The 19,043-nt window shown below is 46.8% G+C and overlaps 1 protein-coding gene across 1 annotated transcript in view; it reads left to right on the top strand.

The window, feature by feature from the left end:
• The window catches only part of TMEM245 (transmembrane protein 245), a 342,105-nt gene that overhangs the window by 167,950 nt on the left and 155,112 nt on the right, over positions 1 to 19,043 (top strand). The window contains 1 exon segment of the mRNA XM_030204645.1: positions 10,971 to 11,069. Coding sequence (XP_030060505.1) covers positions 10,971 to 11,069 — 99 coding nt within the window.

Here is a 19,043-nt window from a genome sequence, read left to right as displayed (position 1 = left end):
AATTTTGAATATCTTACAGCCTAACATAAATTGCAAGCTGAGCAGATATAAAATAACATTTTAAGTCTTAGATGCCATGCAAGTATAAAACGAAAACTGAACAGGTTCGGTTAGGTAACTGACAAGGTCATGGATTAACACAGTGATATGATGACTGTTAAAGAACAATTTCTTTCTGCTCTGCTTAATTACTCTGCTAAGAATGTATTCCAGCTGCTAGTTGTACCTTATCTAAGTCAGGTTTTTTGTCTATCTCCTCTTGTCCTGTATTATGCCAGGTATATGAGTATGCAAGTGTTCGTATTTAATACCACACTCGTGACCTTCCACTCCTCTGTTTCATACCACTAAACTTTGTTTTAAGTAGAGCTTTTATTCTTAGATGAGTAGTTGAAAATTAAACACCTATTTTCACATTTTGATCTGGGGGGGTTTTGAGGATATGAAAATTTGCATTTATCTATGCTTTTGCATAACAGGTTCTATTACTAGGTATCTTCTAGTGGAATCAAATGCATATATGTGTGTGCAGTTGAGGATTTGAGTATAGAAATGGCACAGAAACAGAGTGGAAGATCCAAGTCAAATAAGGCAGGGGATAAGAGAATGCTAAGAAAGTGATGATGTTCTGTTTATCCGATAAACATTATCAGTACATAGGTTTAGGTATTTATTTAAAAAAAAAAAAGCAAAAATGTTTTGGATGAAAAACAAACAATCTTAAACCATTACTTACACCTTTATATATATATAAAAATTTTAATCCAGGAATTTTTATTCAAGAAAATACATTTTTTTGTACTTTGAAAATTATATATGTGCCCAGTCTTTTAGAAGTGAATTTAGGAAGGAATTCATCAAGCAGCGTTAGGGCCTTAAGTCGCATCACTTGTCTCTTAACGCGTCTTAAATGGCCCTAATGCTACTCTACTAAACTGTTTACTTTAGGACCCTGTTTACTAAGCCGCACTGTAGGCACGCTAGTGTTGATGTGCGCTAACACTAGAGACTCCCATATATTCCTATGGGTGTCTCTAGTGTTAAATATGTGTTAATTTTTAGCATGTACTAAAAACGCTAGAGCACCTTAGTAAACAGGGCCCAAGTGTCCAACTACACTGTTCTGCGCAAGTGGATGTTATCCCCTCCTACTAGCAGATTGAGATAGAGAAAACTGAATTTTCTCCAAGGACAAGCAGACTGTAGGATTCTCACACATGGGTTGGTGATCCGCGCCGGCCCGGGAATCAGCATAAAAATATAGCAAAAAGAAAAATTTGCCAGAGCATTCTGGCGCGCGTTCAGTGCCATGCAGTGCATATGCAGACTGATTTCCTGCCCGTCGCATGACCGCGCTCTTCAGCTTTTTCTCTTCCGCGTGAGGAGCCACAGCTCTCTGTATTTCCTCAGTTGTGCCCGGGAAAGAGCCGCCTTCTTCAAATTTTTGAAGTATTTTTGTTTTTATTCCTTCAGTTTTCTTTTCCTTTTATTGTCTTTAGTTTTGTTTTCTCTTCTCCATTTAAAGTTTCCTTTGTTTTTCGTAGCGGCTGTCTTTTAGGCCGCGCGGTCGGGGTTCTCCCTTTTTTGTGCCTCTTTTTCTTGGCACAATCGAGCCATTTGATTTCGCCGTTGCGGTCTTCTCTTCCATGTCATCGAAGACGCCCAACGGCTTCAAACGTTGTACTCGGTGCAACTGGACCATCTCGGGCACAGATACCCATTCGTGGTGTATTCAGTGCCTTGGGCCTGACCATATCCCAGCTCATTGTGTCCTTTGTCTTGGTAAGGAGAAAATGACCCAAGTGGCTCGAGAAGCCCAGAGAGAAAAACTTTTTGGGGCTCGGTCCTGTCCTTCAACATTGGCATTGAGGTTGGCGGCGTTGACGTTGGCATTGAAGGGATGCATCGACGTCGGGAGTGGAGGTAGGCATGGCTACTGAGAGGCCAGGACATGCTGGGAGCAGTGAGGTATCGAGTGAGTCCCCACCTGCCTCGAGGCCTCCTGCTGTACAGGCCCCCCGGGACCGTCCATTGTTGGACCCGACCCCGAGGCGACGTGGGGTTTCAACGTCCTGTTCAGTGAGGTGCATCAAGCGAAGGCTAAGAAGCACCCACACCGTTCTCCTTCAACAGATGGTGCCGGGAGCTCCGGGACACCAAGGGATTTGGCACCCGAGAAGCGTCGGCACCGGGAGGACCGCTCCCCCTCCATACAGAAGGTGCTCATGCGTCGGCCTCTCAGCAGTCCAGTCCCTGCTCCAGAGCTTCGGAAGACTCTGCCACCGACTGCTCCACTGGCCCCGTGATCTTTTCCGATGGCGGCTCTCAATGAACCCATATGGGCCTTACTTCCAGAGCTTCTGGAAGGACTGCTGAGCCAGTCAACTTTGACATTGGAGGTGCTTGCACCTGCCGTGCCGTCTACTGCAGCTGCGTCTGACCCTCTACCTGTGGTGAGGTCCCCGAGCTCGGTTTTGCGCTCTCGGTTTTGGCTGCCACCCAGGTCGACTCCCTATCGAAGTCATTGGAGGAAACTTTGCCACAGTCCATGCGGGCATCGGCATCTCAACATCGCCATCAAGACCGTAGGTCTTCAGCGTCGAGGCAGGTTCAGTCTCGGAGGTCACTGAGGGAAGTGCTTTCCAATACTGAGGAGGAGCGCTCGTGGGAATCAGAGGATGATCCCAGGTACTTTTCCTCCGATGAGTCCTTTGGGATCTCCTCTGAACCTTCCCCTCCGCCTGAAAGGAGACTCTCTCCTCCCGAGAGCCTCTTCTTTTCATTTTTTGTACGGGAAATGGCTGGTGCCATTCCATTCCCTGTAGACGTGGAGGATGAGCACAGGGCTGAGGTGCTCGAGGTCCTGGACTACACCTCTCCACCTAAAGAGGCTGTGACGGCTCCTTTGCATAGGGTACTCCGGGAAGTCCTTATGCGAAACTTGGCGTCCCCTCTGTCTGGTCCTGTGATTCCCAAAAAGACTCCCAGTGTCAGATCCACGGTGAACCTGGGTTGATGAGGTCTCAGTTACCCCACAACTCCATGGTAGTGGACTCTGCCCTCAAAAAGACCAAGAGTTCTAGACTATTTCTCTGCGCCCCCAGGCAGTGAAGCTAGGATCTTGGATTCTTTTGGGAGGAAGACGTATCAGGCCGCTATGCTTGCTGTCCGTATCCAATCTTACCAGCTCTTCACAAGCATCCACTGCGGAACTCAGTGCGGCAGCTGTCCTCCTTGGTCAATGCCTTCCCTCCAGAGCAGTCCGAACCTTTTCGCCAAGTGGTCAGGCAGCAGAAGGCGTGTCGTAAATTCCTGGCCAGGGGCGCTTATGACACTTTTGATGTAGCATCCAGAATCTCTGCTCAAGGTATAGTGTTGCGCAGACACTCATGACTGCATGTCTCTGACCTAGACCATTTGGTCCAGCAGAGGATAGCGAATGTTCCTTGGGGGGGGGGGGGGGGGGGATAATCTTTTTGGACAGAAGGCAGAAGATCTAGTAGAATAGATCAAGAAGCACACAGATGCTGGGGGTTCTCGCTCCCGCCAGGCACCTTCTGCTACAGCCTCCTCAACTAGGGGCTGTTTTGGTGGGTCGTGGAGTGCTCCCTATTCTTATCCTAAGCATAGGTACACTTCTGTGTCTCGCCAGCCTGTTCAGGCTCAGTCCCAGCGCGCTCGTTCTTGTCAATAGCGTGCGCCCAAGGCCCCTGCTGCTCCCCTGCAAAAACCAGGGACGGTTTTTTGACTGGCTCCAGCAGAGCATAGCCGCCATAAAAGTATCCATGCCAGACGACTTGCCAGTTGGGGGGAGGTTAATATTTTTTCACCAAAGGTGGCCTCTTATAACCTCCGACCGGTGGGTTCTTCAAATAGTCTGGTTAGGATACATCCTCAATCTGGAATCCAAACCTCCAACTTGCCCACCGGGAGCTCATTCTTACAGCTCCCAGCACAGACAGGTATTTGCAGAGGAACTCTCCGCCCTTCTGAAGGCCCATGCAGTCGAACCTGTTCCACCAGGGGAAGAAGGGCAAAAGAAAACATGGGGTATGCACCTCATCCTAGGCCTAAAAGCCCTGACCAAATTCCTAGTCCGAGAAAAGTTCAGGATGGTTTCCCTGGGCACCCTTTTTCCCATGATTCAGGAGAACGATTGACTATGCTCTCTGGACTTAAAGGATGCTTTATACACGCATCCCGATACTTCCAGCTCACAGGAAGTATCTTCGATTTCGGCTGGGAACGCAATGCTTTCAGTACCACGTACTACCATTTGGCCTAGCGTCAGCTCCCAGGGTATTTATAAAATGCCTAGCAACAGTTGCAGCGTCGCTATGCAGTCTGGGAGTGCATGTGTTCCCTTATCTCGACGATTGGCTGGTGAAGAGCCCTTCAGACAGTCCGCCCAGTTGTTTGTCTCTTTTGACCCCAATAGGAGGGGAGTCGCCATCAGAAAACGCACAATCTCCAGTTGGCTAGCAGATTGCATTTCCTTCATTTATGCCCAAGCTGGGTTGTCTCTGAAGGGCCATGTCATGGCTCATAATGTCAGAGCCATGGCGGCGTCGGTGGCTCACTTAAAATCAACCTCCATCAAAGAGATTTGCAAGGCTAAGACGTGGTCTTCAGTCCACACATTCACATCACATTACTGCCTTGAGCAGGATACCCGACGCAGTAATCAGTTTGGGCAGTCAGTGCTGCAGAATCTGTTTGGGGTTTACAATCCAACTCCACCCCCCTAGGCTCGTTTTGTTTTGTTCCAGGCTGCTCTCTCAGCTAGTTGTATATAGTTTCAGGTTAATCTATGTTATGTCCTCGCCGTTGTGAGGCCCAATTAACCAGTGTTTATTGTTTTGAGTGAGCCTGGATGCTAGGGATTCCCCATGTGTGAGAATCCTACAGCCTGCTTGTCCTCGGAGAAAGTGAAGATACTTACTTGTAGCAGGTATTCTCCGAGGACAGCAGGCTGAGTATTCTCACAATCTCGCCTACCTCCCCTAGAAGTTGTTTATTTCTTTATGCTTTGTGATTTAACTGAAGAGCATGGTTGCGCGACAGGCGGGAAATCAGCCTGCTTATGCACAGCGCTGAATGTGCACCAGAAGGCTCTTGCAAAATTTTCTTTTTGGTATATTTTTATGCCGATTTTCAGGCTGGCACGGATCACCGACCCATGTGTGAGAATACTCAGCTACTGTCCTCCGAGAATACATGCTACGGGTGAATATCTTTGCTTTACCAGTGACTTCACCGGTATTAGGTGGTGGTACTTCCTGGAATAATCCAGTACTATCCCTACCTCAGCAGATGGTAGGACTTGCTGTCTGGTGCTCCTGGTCCCTGGCCTAGCTCCCCTCTCTGCTGGCTATGGTCGCACAACTTGGTTAAGCCTAAATGCTTCTCCCAAGTTATCCAGTCACCAGACTGGACCTGGTCGAGTGTGGAATTTGGCTCCGCTGCCCCCAGTTGTGCTTCTTAGCATCCACTGGGTGAAGCATCCAAATTTACTAAGCACTTGGTATCCTGCACATCAAATAGCATATCTGAGTATTATACAATCCTAAAAGGAAAATAGGAGAGAGAGAGAGAGAGAGGAGAAGACAACCAAGACTGGATAGACAGGGTAGGGAGAGAGGAAATGGAACTACAATAAATAACATTTATTTATTTATTTATTTATTTATTTATTTATTTATTTATTAGGGTTTTTTTACCACCTTTTTGAAGGAATTCACTCACATGAAAGATAAGGTGGTAGTGTGGGGGGGGGGGGGGGGGGGGGCTAAGAAACTCGTCTGAGTTGTCCAACAGGCCCACCCTGACAACAGTCTCAAGTTCAGATGTAAGTGTCCTCAAAAAGCCTTTTGATAGGCTGCAAGTTCAGACTTAAGCATCTTCAAAAAGCCTCTGATGGGCTGCCTGTTGTGCAGGATTGTGTAGTATCCTTGTCTGGTCTTGCTAGTAGCTCCATATTAGCCTTGCCAGCCATGAAACAGACTTTGTGCACCTATTAGAAGGCTACCCTCTCCTGTTGCCCAGAGATCAGGGCCTTCACCAGCAATGGATGGTAGAAATGGAAAATCTGCATCTCTTCTGGCTGTGCTCTCAGAAGTCCTACATTCTCTTATGCCAGGGTGTGGACGGTTTTTGAAACCTGGTGTGCGGGATGGTTTCTGTCCCTTTGGAGAGCTCAAGTCCTCTATGTTCTAGGATTCTTGCAGCAGGGACTGGGCCAAGGTCTGGTGCTGGGCTCCCTGAGAGTCCAGGTGGCTGCTGTGCCCAGCATCTTTCATATCCTTCCTACCTGGTCCAGCATCTCTCTCTCCTCTCCATCCTCCCTCTACCATCCAGCTTTTTTTCCCTCTGTCTGTGGCTTCAACATCTGTCCCCCTCTCTTTCCTCCATTCCCCTCATGGAATAGCATCTCTTTCTCTTCTGTTTTCTCTCCCCCCACCCCAGTCCAGCATGTCTTCCTCTCGCTGCCACAGTCAAATATCTCTCTTAATCTCTCCCCACAATAGTCTGGCATCTCCCCCCTCTCTCCCTGTCCCCCCACACACATCCTCCAGCATTAATTTTGTCTGAGGGGTTCCAGCATCTCTCCTGCTCCCTCCCCGTACAAGTCTAGCATCTCTCTCCCTACAAGTCTAGCATCTCTCCTGCCCCTTCCCCCTACAGGTTTAGCATCTTTTTTGTCCCCTCCCCTGTGAACCAGGATCTTTCCTGCCCCCCTCCTTTGAGTCCTGCATATCTCCTGCCCTTCACCCCTATGTCCTGCATATCTCCTGCCCTTCACCCCTACGAGTGCAGCATATCTCTGGCCCTTCACTCCCAGGAGTGCAGCATATCTCCTGTCCACCCCCCCCCCCCCCCATGAGTGCAATGGCTTTCCCTCCCTTCTCGCAAATGTAGCACCTTTCCTGCGCCTTTGCCCTTCTCCCCCCTCCCCCCCACAGGTACCACACCTTTTCTGGTTCTCCTCTGTTCTCCTTTCTGTCCTTCAGCCTTGTTTTCTTTGCCAACTTCTGTTGCAATAAACACACATTGTCTTCAGTCAGCCCTAAAGCCTTCCTTCTGCTGTGTTCTGCCCTTGCTCAAACAGGAAGTTGTGTTAGAGAGGGTAGGACATAGCAGAGAGAAGGTTCTGGGACCAGCTGCAGATAGTGTGTTTGTCGCTGCTGCAGCTGATGAAGGAAACAGGTTTGAAAGACCTCAGGGGTGGGGTAGGATGGTGATCAGGAGGAGGAGTGGGAGAGGTGCTGGACCCAAGGGTTGGGGAGAATGAGAGAGGAAGAGTGAGCTACTAGACTCCTAAGAGGGAGGAAGGGGGACAGGAGAGACACTGCACCGATGAGGGGAGGGAAATGAAGAGACCACTACAAACTTGGCAACAATTACAAAAAAAAAAAAAGTTAAAGAATGGAAAAAAATACCAGACCGTGTCAAGGCAGGGATAGAGAGGGCAGAGTCTTCTGCAGCAGAGCATGAACCGCTCCAAGGCACACCAGTTGAGAAGCACTATCCTAAATGATAAACTTTGCAAAATCCATCTTTGAAGAAGTAATTTGAACAACTTTAACAGACATTTAATCACGCAACACTTTGTCATGCTGCTGTTCATCACATGGCACTTCACCACATATTCAAGCTAAATGTATTCATATTATGTATGTGGAAAACTTGCGGCAAATTGGGGATGGGGCATGCCAGCATATGTCAGCCCCTGTTCTTTTGTGCTTAAATATGAACCTCATTTAAACTTCTTGCACATAAAATTTTAACAGCGCTCTTGCCTGGTTCTACTACTTCTTTATGCAACAGTTAATCAGCAAGCCAGATAAACACCTGACAATTAACCTAAGAACAGCCATACTGGGTCAGGCCAATGGTCCATTCAGCCCAGTATCCTGCTTTCAGCAGTGGACAATCCAGGTCACAAGACCCTTGCAGAAACCCAAATCGCTACCAATCTCAGGGCAAGCAGTGGATTCCTCCATTTCCACCTCAATAACAGGCTATGGACTTTTCCTCCAGGAACTTAAACCTTTTTTAAAACCAGATACATTAATCGCAATTATCACATCCTCCAGCAACAAGTTCCAGAGCTTAACTATTCTTTGACTGAAAAAATATTTCCTCCTATTTGTTATAAAAGTATTCCCATGCAATTTCATTGCGTGTCCCCTGACCTTTGTACTTTTTTAATGAGAGAAAAACCGAGTCACCTCCACCCTTTCCACTCTACTCAGGATTTTGTAGACCTCAATCATATCCCTTGTCAGCCTTCTCTTTTCTAAGCTGAAGAGCCTTAACCTCTTTAGCCTTTCCTCATACAGGAGCAGTTCCATCCCCTCTGTCATTTTGGCCGTTCTTCTTTGAACCTTTTCTAATTCCGCTATATCTTTTTTGAGATACAACGGCCAGAATTGAACACAATACTCAAGATGAGGTCGCACCATGGAGCGATACAGAGACATTATAATATTTTTGGTCTTATTTTCAATTCCTTTCCTAATAATTACTAGCATCCTATTTGCTTCTTGGCCGCCACCACACACTGGGCAGAAGATTTCACCGTATTGTCTACAATGACACCTAGGTCTTTTTCTTGAGTTCGGACTCCTAAAGTGGACCCTAGCATTAGATAGCTGTGATTCAGATTATTGTTCTCAATATGCATCACTTTGTATTTGTCTACCTTAAATTTCATCTACCTTTTGGATACCCAGTCTTCCAGTTCCTAAGGTCTTCCTGCAATTCTTCACAATCCGCATGCGTTTTCACAACTTTAAATGATTTTGTGTCATCTGCATATTTAATCATTTCACTGTTGTTCCGATTTTATAAATATGTTAAATAGCACTGGTCTCAGTAGAGATCCCAGCAGCACTCCTCTATTCACCCTCCTCCATTGAGAAAAATGGCCATTTAACCCTACCCTTTGTTTTCTGTCCAATAACCAATTCCTAATCCACAACAGAACATTGCCTCCTATCCCATGACTATTTAATTTTCTCAGTGACACTTCATCACTTTAGACATTTTTAAAATTTTTTTTTATTTATAACCATTTAAATTTTTACAAGCGATAAAACAACTTCTGGAAATACAGAGGAAGTAATATGTAGGAATTATTTCAGTCAGGTAATTCTATTCTCTTCCTTAGACCACTAAATAGGGAGAGAAACAAGATAAGGAGATCAATTAAACAATAAACAGAAAAAAAAAACGTGGTAGTAACCTGATTATCCCCAGATATTATTCGTCTAATTCATTATTCCACATTGATCATCTTCAAGGCCAATATGGTGTATAGTCAAATCATTTCATTGAAAAACATACTTATTGTCCAATATTAGTTAGAAATAATACATCTAGTTACATTCTTTCTCTTTTAAAAACCAGAAGTTATTTAACAATACATATACTTAAGTCTCTAATTCAAATCCCACTGATTAAAGTAATCCCAGTTTTCACAGGCTTCACTCCTTTTAAAATAATAATTTGAGGAAAACTTTAGGAGTCATACCCAGAACTCTGGGAAAAACAATAATCTCGATATTAATAATCTATAATAATATTCATTTTATTATTCAAAATTTCTGGTCTATTATCATAACCACTTCTTGCTCATGTAGAATCATTTGTTATATCAATTTTTTTACCCTCAAAGGGTTCACTTGAATTGTCCATGTAACTCTCTAATAAAATTATATCTGAAACAAAATTATTTACTGCCACCGTTAGGTCCCGAAGCGCCTTCCAGATGGTATTCCATGTAACCTCCACGGGAGCCAAAAACTCCAAGTTGATTTCTCGTAGGTGTTTAGGAGTGGTTCCGCCGATTCGGGTTCTGCTGTAAACGTCCTCTGTTTCAGCATATACATTTAACTCACTCCTCCACTCCTTTGGACATGGTGGTTGAATAATTCGGGAGCGATGGAGTTGTTTTTTCCAGGTCCAAGAGCGTCGACTCTCCTTCGCCGGCGCTAATCAAAGGACTTGCCAACCCTTTCATCTGTGGGCAGTTTGTCGCGCAGCGGTCCCGCACTTGCTGCTCAGGGGATAAAGCGCTGGCCATCAGCGGCTGACCACTGGTTGTCCCCTTCCTCTCAGTTAAGGTAACTACAATTGCAGGGAGGAAATTTACGTAAAAAAGACGAAACCTCAGAGGGCAGCTGGGCCGTTGGGCATACGAACTTCAGGTCACCATCTTACTACTCTCCCAGTTTGGGACACTCTTTGTCTGGTTTCTTCTCAGAGGCCTGTCTGATATGGGTAACCCTTCAGCATTGCCCTCTAAGTCATTGAAACACACAAGCCTCTCCACCTCTGCAAGGTGGTGTCCCTTCGGAGGGGCACTTTAGACATTTTATCACACACGTCATCATATATTCGGTCTAAAAATAATAAATCTGAACCTAAATGCATTGAAATTATAGATGCGGAAAACTTGTGAAACATATTTAGGTGCTAAACAGTGTTCTTGCCACCTAAATCTAGGCACTTCCTTATAGAATTACCCTCTAAGGGTGTAATTTTATAAAAGATTTTTCACACACCCTATTATATGCACATAAAAGGCATGTTTTTTTTTATATAACCCACTTGTGATCGCATTCAGGGGCATAGTTTTATGTGCAAATAGTGTTTGTATTGCTCATATTTAGGCACTTAAGAATAGGCACCGATATGTGCTGGCATGCCATGCTGCCGCTGCCTCCCCCCCCCCCCCCCCCCCCCCATATGCCACAAGTTTCCCATATACATTATTTGAATATATTTATGAAATTTATGAGACTTTCATGACATACAGAGGGCAAAACTCTCTGCAAAATATAAGTAATTTTCTTATTTAGGTTTTTATGTATACTTTACCAATGATTCACTTTATTTCAAGTACAAGTAGAACAGTTAACTTTACCCTCTTGTATGTTTTTTTAAAGATAAACTTTGTATTTTAGCTCCATAAAATTTTAGGAGAGAGAGTGAACAATACTGCTGTGATTGAGAAGCAAGTGCTGGAGCTATGGGACAGATTGTATCGCAACTGGTTTGTGAAGGTAAGACATGAGACATTTGTGTGCAAAAGACAGCTTCAGCTTTAATTTTTGTAATTTCAGACAAAAACTGTGATATCCTTGTGTGTCTTTGCTATAGATACACACATACACAACCAGCTAGAATTTAGTCATATAGTATAAAGAGTAGTTACTTACCTGTAGCAGGTGTTCTCCGAGGACAGCAGGCTGCATATTCTCACATGTGGGTGATGTCATGTTGGCCCAGAGGATTTTCTAGCAAAATCTAAAAAGTCTCTTCAAGTGCGTTCCGTCGCGCGAGCGATCACACCGCGCATGTGTGCACGTCTTCCCGCTTGCCGCGCAGACACGCTCCTCAGTTGAATCCAAAAGATGAAAAGAATACAGCTCCAAAGGGGAGGTGGGAGCCTGCTGTCCTCGGAGAACACCTGCTACAGGTAAGTAACTACTCTTTCTCCGAGGACAAGCAGGCTGATATTCTCACATGTGGGGTATCCCTAGCCCCCAGGCTCACTCAAAACAATAAACAATGGTCAATTGGACCTCGAACGGCGAGGACATAACAAAGATTGACCTGAAACAAGAAACATCTAACTGAGAGTGCAGCCTGGAACAGAATAAAAATGGGCCTAGGAGGGTTAGAGTTGGATTCTAAACCCCAAACAGATTCTGCAGCACCGACTGCCCAAACCGACTGTCGCGTCAGCTATCCTGCTGAAGGCAGTAGTGAGATGTGAATGTGTGGACTGATGACCACATCGCAGCCTTGCAGATCTCTTCAATAGTGGTGACTTCAGATGAGCCACTGACGCAGCCATGGCTCTAATAATATGAGCTGTGACATGGCCTTCTAAAGTCAGCCCAGCTTGGGCGTAAGTGAAGGAAATGCAATCTGCTAGCCAATTAGATATGGTACGTTTCCCGACAGCAACTCCCCTCTTGTTGGGATTAAAAGAAATAACTGGGTGGACTGTCTGTGGGGGCTTGTCTGCTCCACGTAAAAGGCCAATGCTCTTTTGCAGTCCAAAGTGTGCAACTTGCTTTCGCCAGGGCTTGAATGAGGAGGGGGAAAAATGTTGGCAAGACAATTGACTGGTTCTCGGGAGACACTCTCAGAAAGACCCAAAGAGGTGAAATCTACGCTTTCAACATCCAGGCTATGAGAGCCAGAGACTGGAGGTTGGGATGTAGAAGTGCCCCCTCGTTCTGTGTAATGAGAGTTGGAAAACAGTCCAATCTCCAGTGTTCTTTGGAGGAGAATTCCAGAAGAAGAGGGAACCATATCTGACGCGGCCAGAAGGGAGTGATCAGAATCATGGTTCCATGATCTTGCTTGAGTTTCAGCAAAGTCTTCCCCACCAGAGGTATGGGAGGATACGCATACAGAAGGCCCGTCCCCCAATGAAGGAGAAAGGCATCCAATGCTAGCCTGCCGTGGGCCTGAAATCTGGAACAGAACTGAGGGACCTTGTGATTGAATTGAGTGGCAAAAAGATCCACCGAGGGGGTGCCCCACTCTCGAAAAATCTTTCTGGCAATAGTCATGTTCAATGACCACTCGTGAGGCTGCATTATGCTGCTCAACCTGTCGGCCAGACTGTTGTTTACGCCGGCTAGATAAATGGCTTGGAGAAACATGCCATGCTGGCGAGCCCACAGCAACATCTGCACGGCCTCCTGACACAGAGGGCGAGATCCAGTACCGCCTTGCTTGTTCGTGTAATACATAGCAACCTTGATTGTCTGTCTGAATTTGAATAATTTGGTTGGATAGCCGATCTCTGAAAGCCTTTAGAGCGTTCCAGATCGCTCGTAACTCCAGGAGGTTGATCTGCAGGTACTTTTCCTGAAGGGACCAAGCTCCTTGAGTGTGAAGCCCATCTACATGCGCTCCCCACCCTAGGAGGGATGCATCCGTCGTCAGCACTTTTTGTGGCTGTGGAATTTGGAATGGACGCCCCAGAACCATATTGGATCGAATTGTCCACCACTGAAGAGAATTCCGAAAACTGGCGGAAAGTTGGATCACATCCTCTAGATTCCCTGCAGCTTGATACCACTGGGAAGCTAGGGTCCACTGAGCAGATCTCATGTGTAAACGTGCCATGGGAGTTTCATGAACTGTGGAAGCCATGTGGCCCAGAAGTCTCAACATCTGCTGAGCTGTGATCTGTTGAGACGCTTGAATCCTGGAGGCTAGAGCCAGAAGGTTGTCCGCTCTTGTCTCTGGAAGATAGGCACAAGCTGTCTTTGTGCACAACAGAGCCCCTATAAAATCCAATTTCTGGACTGAGATGGGACTTTGGGTAGTTGATTACGAACCCTGGCAGCTCCAGCACCTGAATAGTCATCCGCACGGACTTTAAGGCTCCTTCCTGGGAGGTGCCCTTCACCAGCCAATCGTCGAGGTAAGGGAACACATGCACTCCCAGTCTGCGTAGAGACACTGCAACAACTGCCAGGCACTTGGTAAATACTCTGGGCGCAGACGCCAAGCCAAAAGGCAACACACAGTACTGAAAGTGCTGCTGGAAGTATCGAGATGTGAGTATAAGCATCCGTTAAGTCCAGAGAGCATAGCCAATCGTTTTCCTGAATCATGGGAAGAAGGGTGCCCAGGGAAAGCATCCTGAGCTTTTCTCGAACCACATATTTGTTCAGGCCCCCTTAGGTCTAGGATGGGACGCATCCCCCCTGTTTTCTTTTCCACAAGGAAGTACCTGGAATAGAATCTCAGCCCTTCTTGCCCTGGTGGAACAGGCTCGATCGCATTGGTGCTAAGAAGGGCGGAGAGTTCCTCTGCAAGTACTTGCCTGTGCTGAGAGCTGAAAGATTGAGCTCTCGGTGGGCAATTTGGAGGTTTGGATTCCAGATTGAAGGTGTATCCTAACCGGACTATTTGAAGAACCCACCGGTCTGAGGTTATAAGAGGCCACCTTTGGTGAAAAAATTTTAACCTCCCCCCGACAGGTAGATCGTCCGGCACGGACACATTGATGGTGGCTATGCTCAACTGGAGCCAGTCAGAAACCCTCCATGGTTTTTGCTGGGGAGCTGCAGGGGCCTGCTTGGGCGTACGCTGTTGACGGGAACGAGTGTGCTGTGGCAGAGCCTGAACCGGCTGTCGAGAAGCAGGAGTGTACTTACGGCCCCTAGAGGCATAAGGCGCACTTCTCTTTCCTTTAAAAAACTTCCTAGATGAGGAAGTAGATGCAGAAGGCACCCGGCGGGAGAGAGAGTCCATAACGTTATCACGCTGATAGAGATTATCAATCAACTCTTCAACCTCTCCAAAAAGATGATCCCCCCGTCATGGGATATCCGCAATTTTCTGCTGAGTTCTCTCCTCCAGGTTAGAGGCACGCAGCCATGAGAGTCTGCGCATCACTATACCCATAGCAGAAAATCTGGATGTCACATCGCAAGTGTCATAAATGCTCCTGGACAGGAACTTGAGACACGCCTTCTGCTGTCTGGCCACTTGGCAAAAAGGCTCGGCCTGCTCCGGTGGGAGTGCATCGACCAAACTCTTAAGCTGCCGCACTGAGTTCCGCAAATGAATGCTCGTAAAGATCTGGTAGGATTGGATTTTGGATGCGAGCATGGCAGCCTGATACGCCTTTCTCCCAAAAGAGTCTAAGGATCTATGCTCTCGCCCCGGGGGCGCCGAAGCAAAGTTTCTAGAACTCTTAGCTCTTCTGAGAGCAGAATCCACCACCGCAGAATCATGAGGTAACTGAGGCCTAATGAAACTGGGTTTCCTGTGGATCCGATACTGGGATTCAGCCTTTTTTGGGGATAGTTGGACATGAAAGAGGCTTCTCTCAGTTCCTTAACAGCACTTCCTTGAGTGTATCATGAAAAGGAACTGTGGTAGAAGGTGGAGATGGATAGTCCAGGACCTCGAGCATCTTGGCCCTGGGCCGATCCACAATCTCCACAGGGAAGGGAATGGCCTCAGACATTTCCCGCACAAAAGATGAAAAAGACAAACTCTCCGGAGGGGAGAGCTGCTTTTGAGGTAAGGGAGTCGAGTCTGATGGAAGACCTAGAGAATCCTCAGCAGAGAAAACTCCATGACCTTCATCTTCATCAGATGAGCCATCATCGGATGGAGCTAATAACTCAGACAGTCTCGACATGGAGGTGCAGTGACCTCGATGACGGTGTTGAGAAGTCAACTCCCCAGGCGACTCTAGTGAAGCTTCCTGCACCGACGCCGATGGAGAATCGACCCGGGAGGCTGCCGGCACCAATACCGGAGGCGGTACCGGTGAAGGGGACCTGACTGCAAGCGAAAAGCTAGATGCCGCAGGAGCCTCCGGCACTGATGGTACTGATGCCGGAGGCAGAATCTGCAGAGGCTGGGGAGTCGGTACCGGACTGCCAGATGACCTGCGCGTCGATACCTCCATAACAGAGGTGGTACCTGATGGTACCGACCGATGCCGGATCTGCAGAGCAATCCTCTCGGCACCGACGCTTCTCGGGTACCGAATGCCTCGATGACCCGGAGCTCCTGGTACCGTGTCGAGAAGGAGATCGATGACGCCCGTCATCGAAACTCCTCGGTACCAGTGTGGAAGACATGAAATCCACACGCTTCCTCGGGGCCGGGACCGATAGAGGTTGGTCCCGGGGGGCCTGCAAAGCAGGAGGCGCCGAGGCGGGTGGAGACCCACTCGATGCATCACTGCACCCAGCGTGCATCATTCTCTTGGCAGCCGGTACCGTGACTCCCGATGCCAACGCTGCCCTCAACGTCGATGGTACCGATGTCGACGCTGACATCGTGGTACTGGATCCGAGAAGTTTTATCTTTGGGCCTCTCAAGAAAGTTGAGTGCGCTTTTTCATTTTCAGGCAAAACTTACAACTTTCCGGACGATGGTCGGGCCCAAGGCACTGAAGGCACCAGGAGTGCGGATCAGTGCCAGAGATGGTCCACTTGCAGCGGGCGCAAGGCTTGAAGTCGCTGGGCGTCTATGATGACCTCGCGGGAAAAATCGCCTCCGCAAAATCAAAGGACGTGATTGTCAGAAAAAAAGAGGGGATAGACAATACCTGACCGAGCAACCGAAGAATGGTCGCACGAAAAAAGAAGGAAACTTATAAAAGAAACACTACAAAAGTAAAGGTTTTTTTTTTTTAAACAGTACCTGAAAGGGTAAAACAAACAGGAAGAGAACTTAACTCCGAAGGCCTGAAAAAACGCGAAGCGCTACCGAACTCCGTGTCTCCTCAGATGCGGAAAAAGAAGAACTGAGGAGCGTGTCCGCGCGGCGAGCGGGAAGACGTGTGCGCGCATGCGCGATGTGATCGCTCGCACGACGGAACGCACTTGAAGAGACTTTTTGGATTTTGCTAGAAAATCCTCCGGGCCAACGTGACATCACCCACATGTGAGAATATCAGCCTGCTTGTCCTCGGAGAAAGCTATTACTTGAGTGAAACATAAATGCCAAAAGACTTTAAAAAGCCACCATTTCCTCTTTGACTAAGTGCTTTCCAGAAAATCCTTTGATGCCACAGGATTGGTAACTTCTTTGAAAGTCAGACAGCATACTTCAAGATTTCATTAGAGCTTCGAAACAGTTGAGTGCTAGAGGTTGATACACAATATCAAAGGACAATAATGATTTCACTTGTGAGTTATATTACTAACCATCATATTTATTGGATCAGAGTTAAGTTATTTTCAGAGGTTTTTATTCTATCTGCAGTTTTCAAATGATAAAATTATATGGCTAGAATAATATCTTAAAATGCTTTCAAGTCATCTTACACCAATTTACAGTAGTATATGCTGAGTATTCTGTATTGATATTCTGAGTTTAGCTGCCATCCTGGAAACCTTCAAGAGTAAATCTAGATCTGCACAATGTCTGCTTCATTTGCTGTCTGAGACACTTGGGACCAAAGGAACGTAATTAATAGTCTCTAGGAAGAACAAATATTATCAGAACATAGGATAAAGTGACACTTGATTTTAGCTGACTGAAAGTATTGTTGTGCTTGAAATTTACTTTGATTTCCTAGGACTAAAAGCATAATACTGTTTTTCTGAGGACAAGCAGGCCATATTCATCTCATATCTGAGGACAAGCAGGCAATGTTAATCTCACATCTGGGTGACATAGTTCATGGAACCCGGTGTGGAAACTCTGCCTAGTGTAGTTTTCCTTTAAGAGTTTGAGGCAGCACTCCCACTATGCATGCTTAAGTGCCTTCTCGTCTGAGTCACGAGTGAGGGACCAACAATCATTCTTCATCTGCAGTTCTCTTCAATGCTTTTGTTTTTTTGCTTGTAAGGTATCTTCCCTTGTGAGATTTTGTCCTTTATTCCTTCAATATTTTCTCCTTTTACCAAGTTTTCCTTTCCTATATCTTTTATGAGAGTTTTCCCCCACTTTTAAGTTTTTTTTTATTTTTTCAGCTCTGAAGGCCTTGTTAGACCTTAGCACCAGCTGGGTAGCATCAACATTTTTTTCAGGTAAGCTTGCCCCTTTTTTTCCCTCACCATTGCATCATTTGATTTTTGCTTCGGTCTTTCCCCTTCCATGTTATCTAAGGTTCCCAGTGACTGTTATTTCTGTACCCGGTGCAATAAGACAGTCTCTGAGGCTGACACCCATTCCTGCTGTATCCAGTGTTTGGAGCCAGACTAGAGAGCTGCACAGGAACAGGAATAGCAGGATTCTCACTGATCACACAGGAATCCCGCAGGGATCTCTTCCATGTTTGCGGGGATCCCGCGGGGTTGGATCCGTCTCTGCAGGAATCCCGTGGGGATGGACCTAGATCCTGCAGGATCCCCACAGAAGTGCCTTCCCTACCACGAGAGCAGAGTGCCTTCCGGGCACATACCTCAAGGTACCCTGGTGGTCTAGTGGCTTCTTTATAGCAGGAAAGATTCCTACATTTTCCTGCCCGCTGCCGCAGCATTGATCCTCTCCTCTCTTCTCTTCATGGCTGCCAAGACTTCCAGAGGCTCAAAAAGAGAAGATTTTTGGAGCGAAGTTCAAATTGTCAGTGTCGGCCTCTGTGTCTGCACCAGCATCAGAAGCATCGGTCCCCATGGCTACCAGACCCATGCCTGACGCTGGGAGTGGGCACATACTGAATGGGACTTCATCTGCCTCAGCACCTGCCACTGTGCAGGGCGTCTGGGACCAGTCAGTATTGGACTCAACACTGAGGAGGCATGTGGATTCGACATCGTCATTGTTGGCATCAGGTGAAGACCAAGAAGCAGAAGCATCGATCTCACTCGATGCACGGTGCTGGGAACTCTGGGGCATCGAAGACTTTGGTACCCAAGAAGCACCAGTGCCAAGAGGAGCGCTCCCCTCTTTTGAAGAAGTTCCTTCGCATTGGTCTTCAGGTAGCCGGGACCCAGTTCCTGCTACTACTACTACTTATCATTTATATAGCGCTACAAGGCATACGCAGCACTGTACACCTTACACAAAAAGACAATCCCTGCTCAGAGAGCTTACAATCTAGATAAGACAGGCAAACAGACAGAACATCCAGCCAGTCAGGGTTTTCAGGACATCTCCATTGAATTCAGTGGGGATATCCTGAAAACCCCAACACCAACAAGTCTGCAGATTGTCTCAGAGCCAGCGCCCCAGGCTTTACTGATATTTATTTATTTATTACATTTGTACCCCGCGCTTTCCCGCTCATCGCAGGCTCAATGCGGCTTACATAGTAACAAAAGAATACAATCTGTAGTATCAGAATCAACAAAGGAGGTATGTGATAGGACAAATGAACAAGGAGTAAATGGAATAGAAGAGATGTGAGAGAAAGGATAGGGATAGGTAAGGAGGTGGGGTGATAAAGTTGGGAAGAGCATGGAGGATAAGAAGGTTAGTAGGAGATGTTAATAATGAGTTGAACCGGTAAATAGATGGATTGCTTATGATTACTTATGGTATGTCAGGTTATTCGGGGCTTCTTCAGGTGCAGAGCCAATCAGTACTGGGAG

The sequence above is a fragment of the Microcaecilia unicolor genome, chromosome 1 (genome assembly GCF_901765095.1).
Source record: "Microcaecilia unicolor chromosome 1, aMicUni1.1, whole genome shotgun sequence".
Lineage (NCBI taxonomy): Eukaryota > Metazoa > Chordata > Amphibia > Gymnophiona > Siphonopidae > Microcaecilia > Microcaecilia unicolor.
The sequence above is the reverse complement of the archived record's forward strand: the minus strand, read 5'-3'. Positions and strand labels throughout refer to the sequence as shown.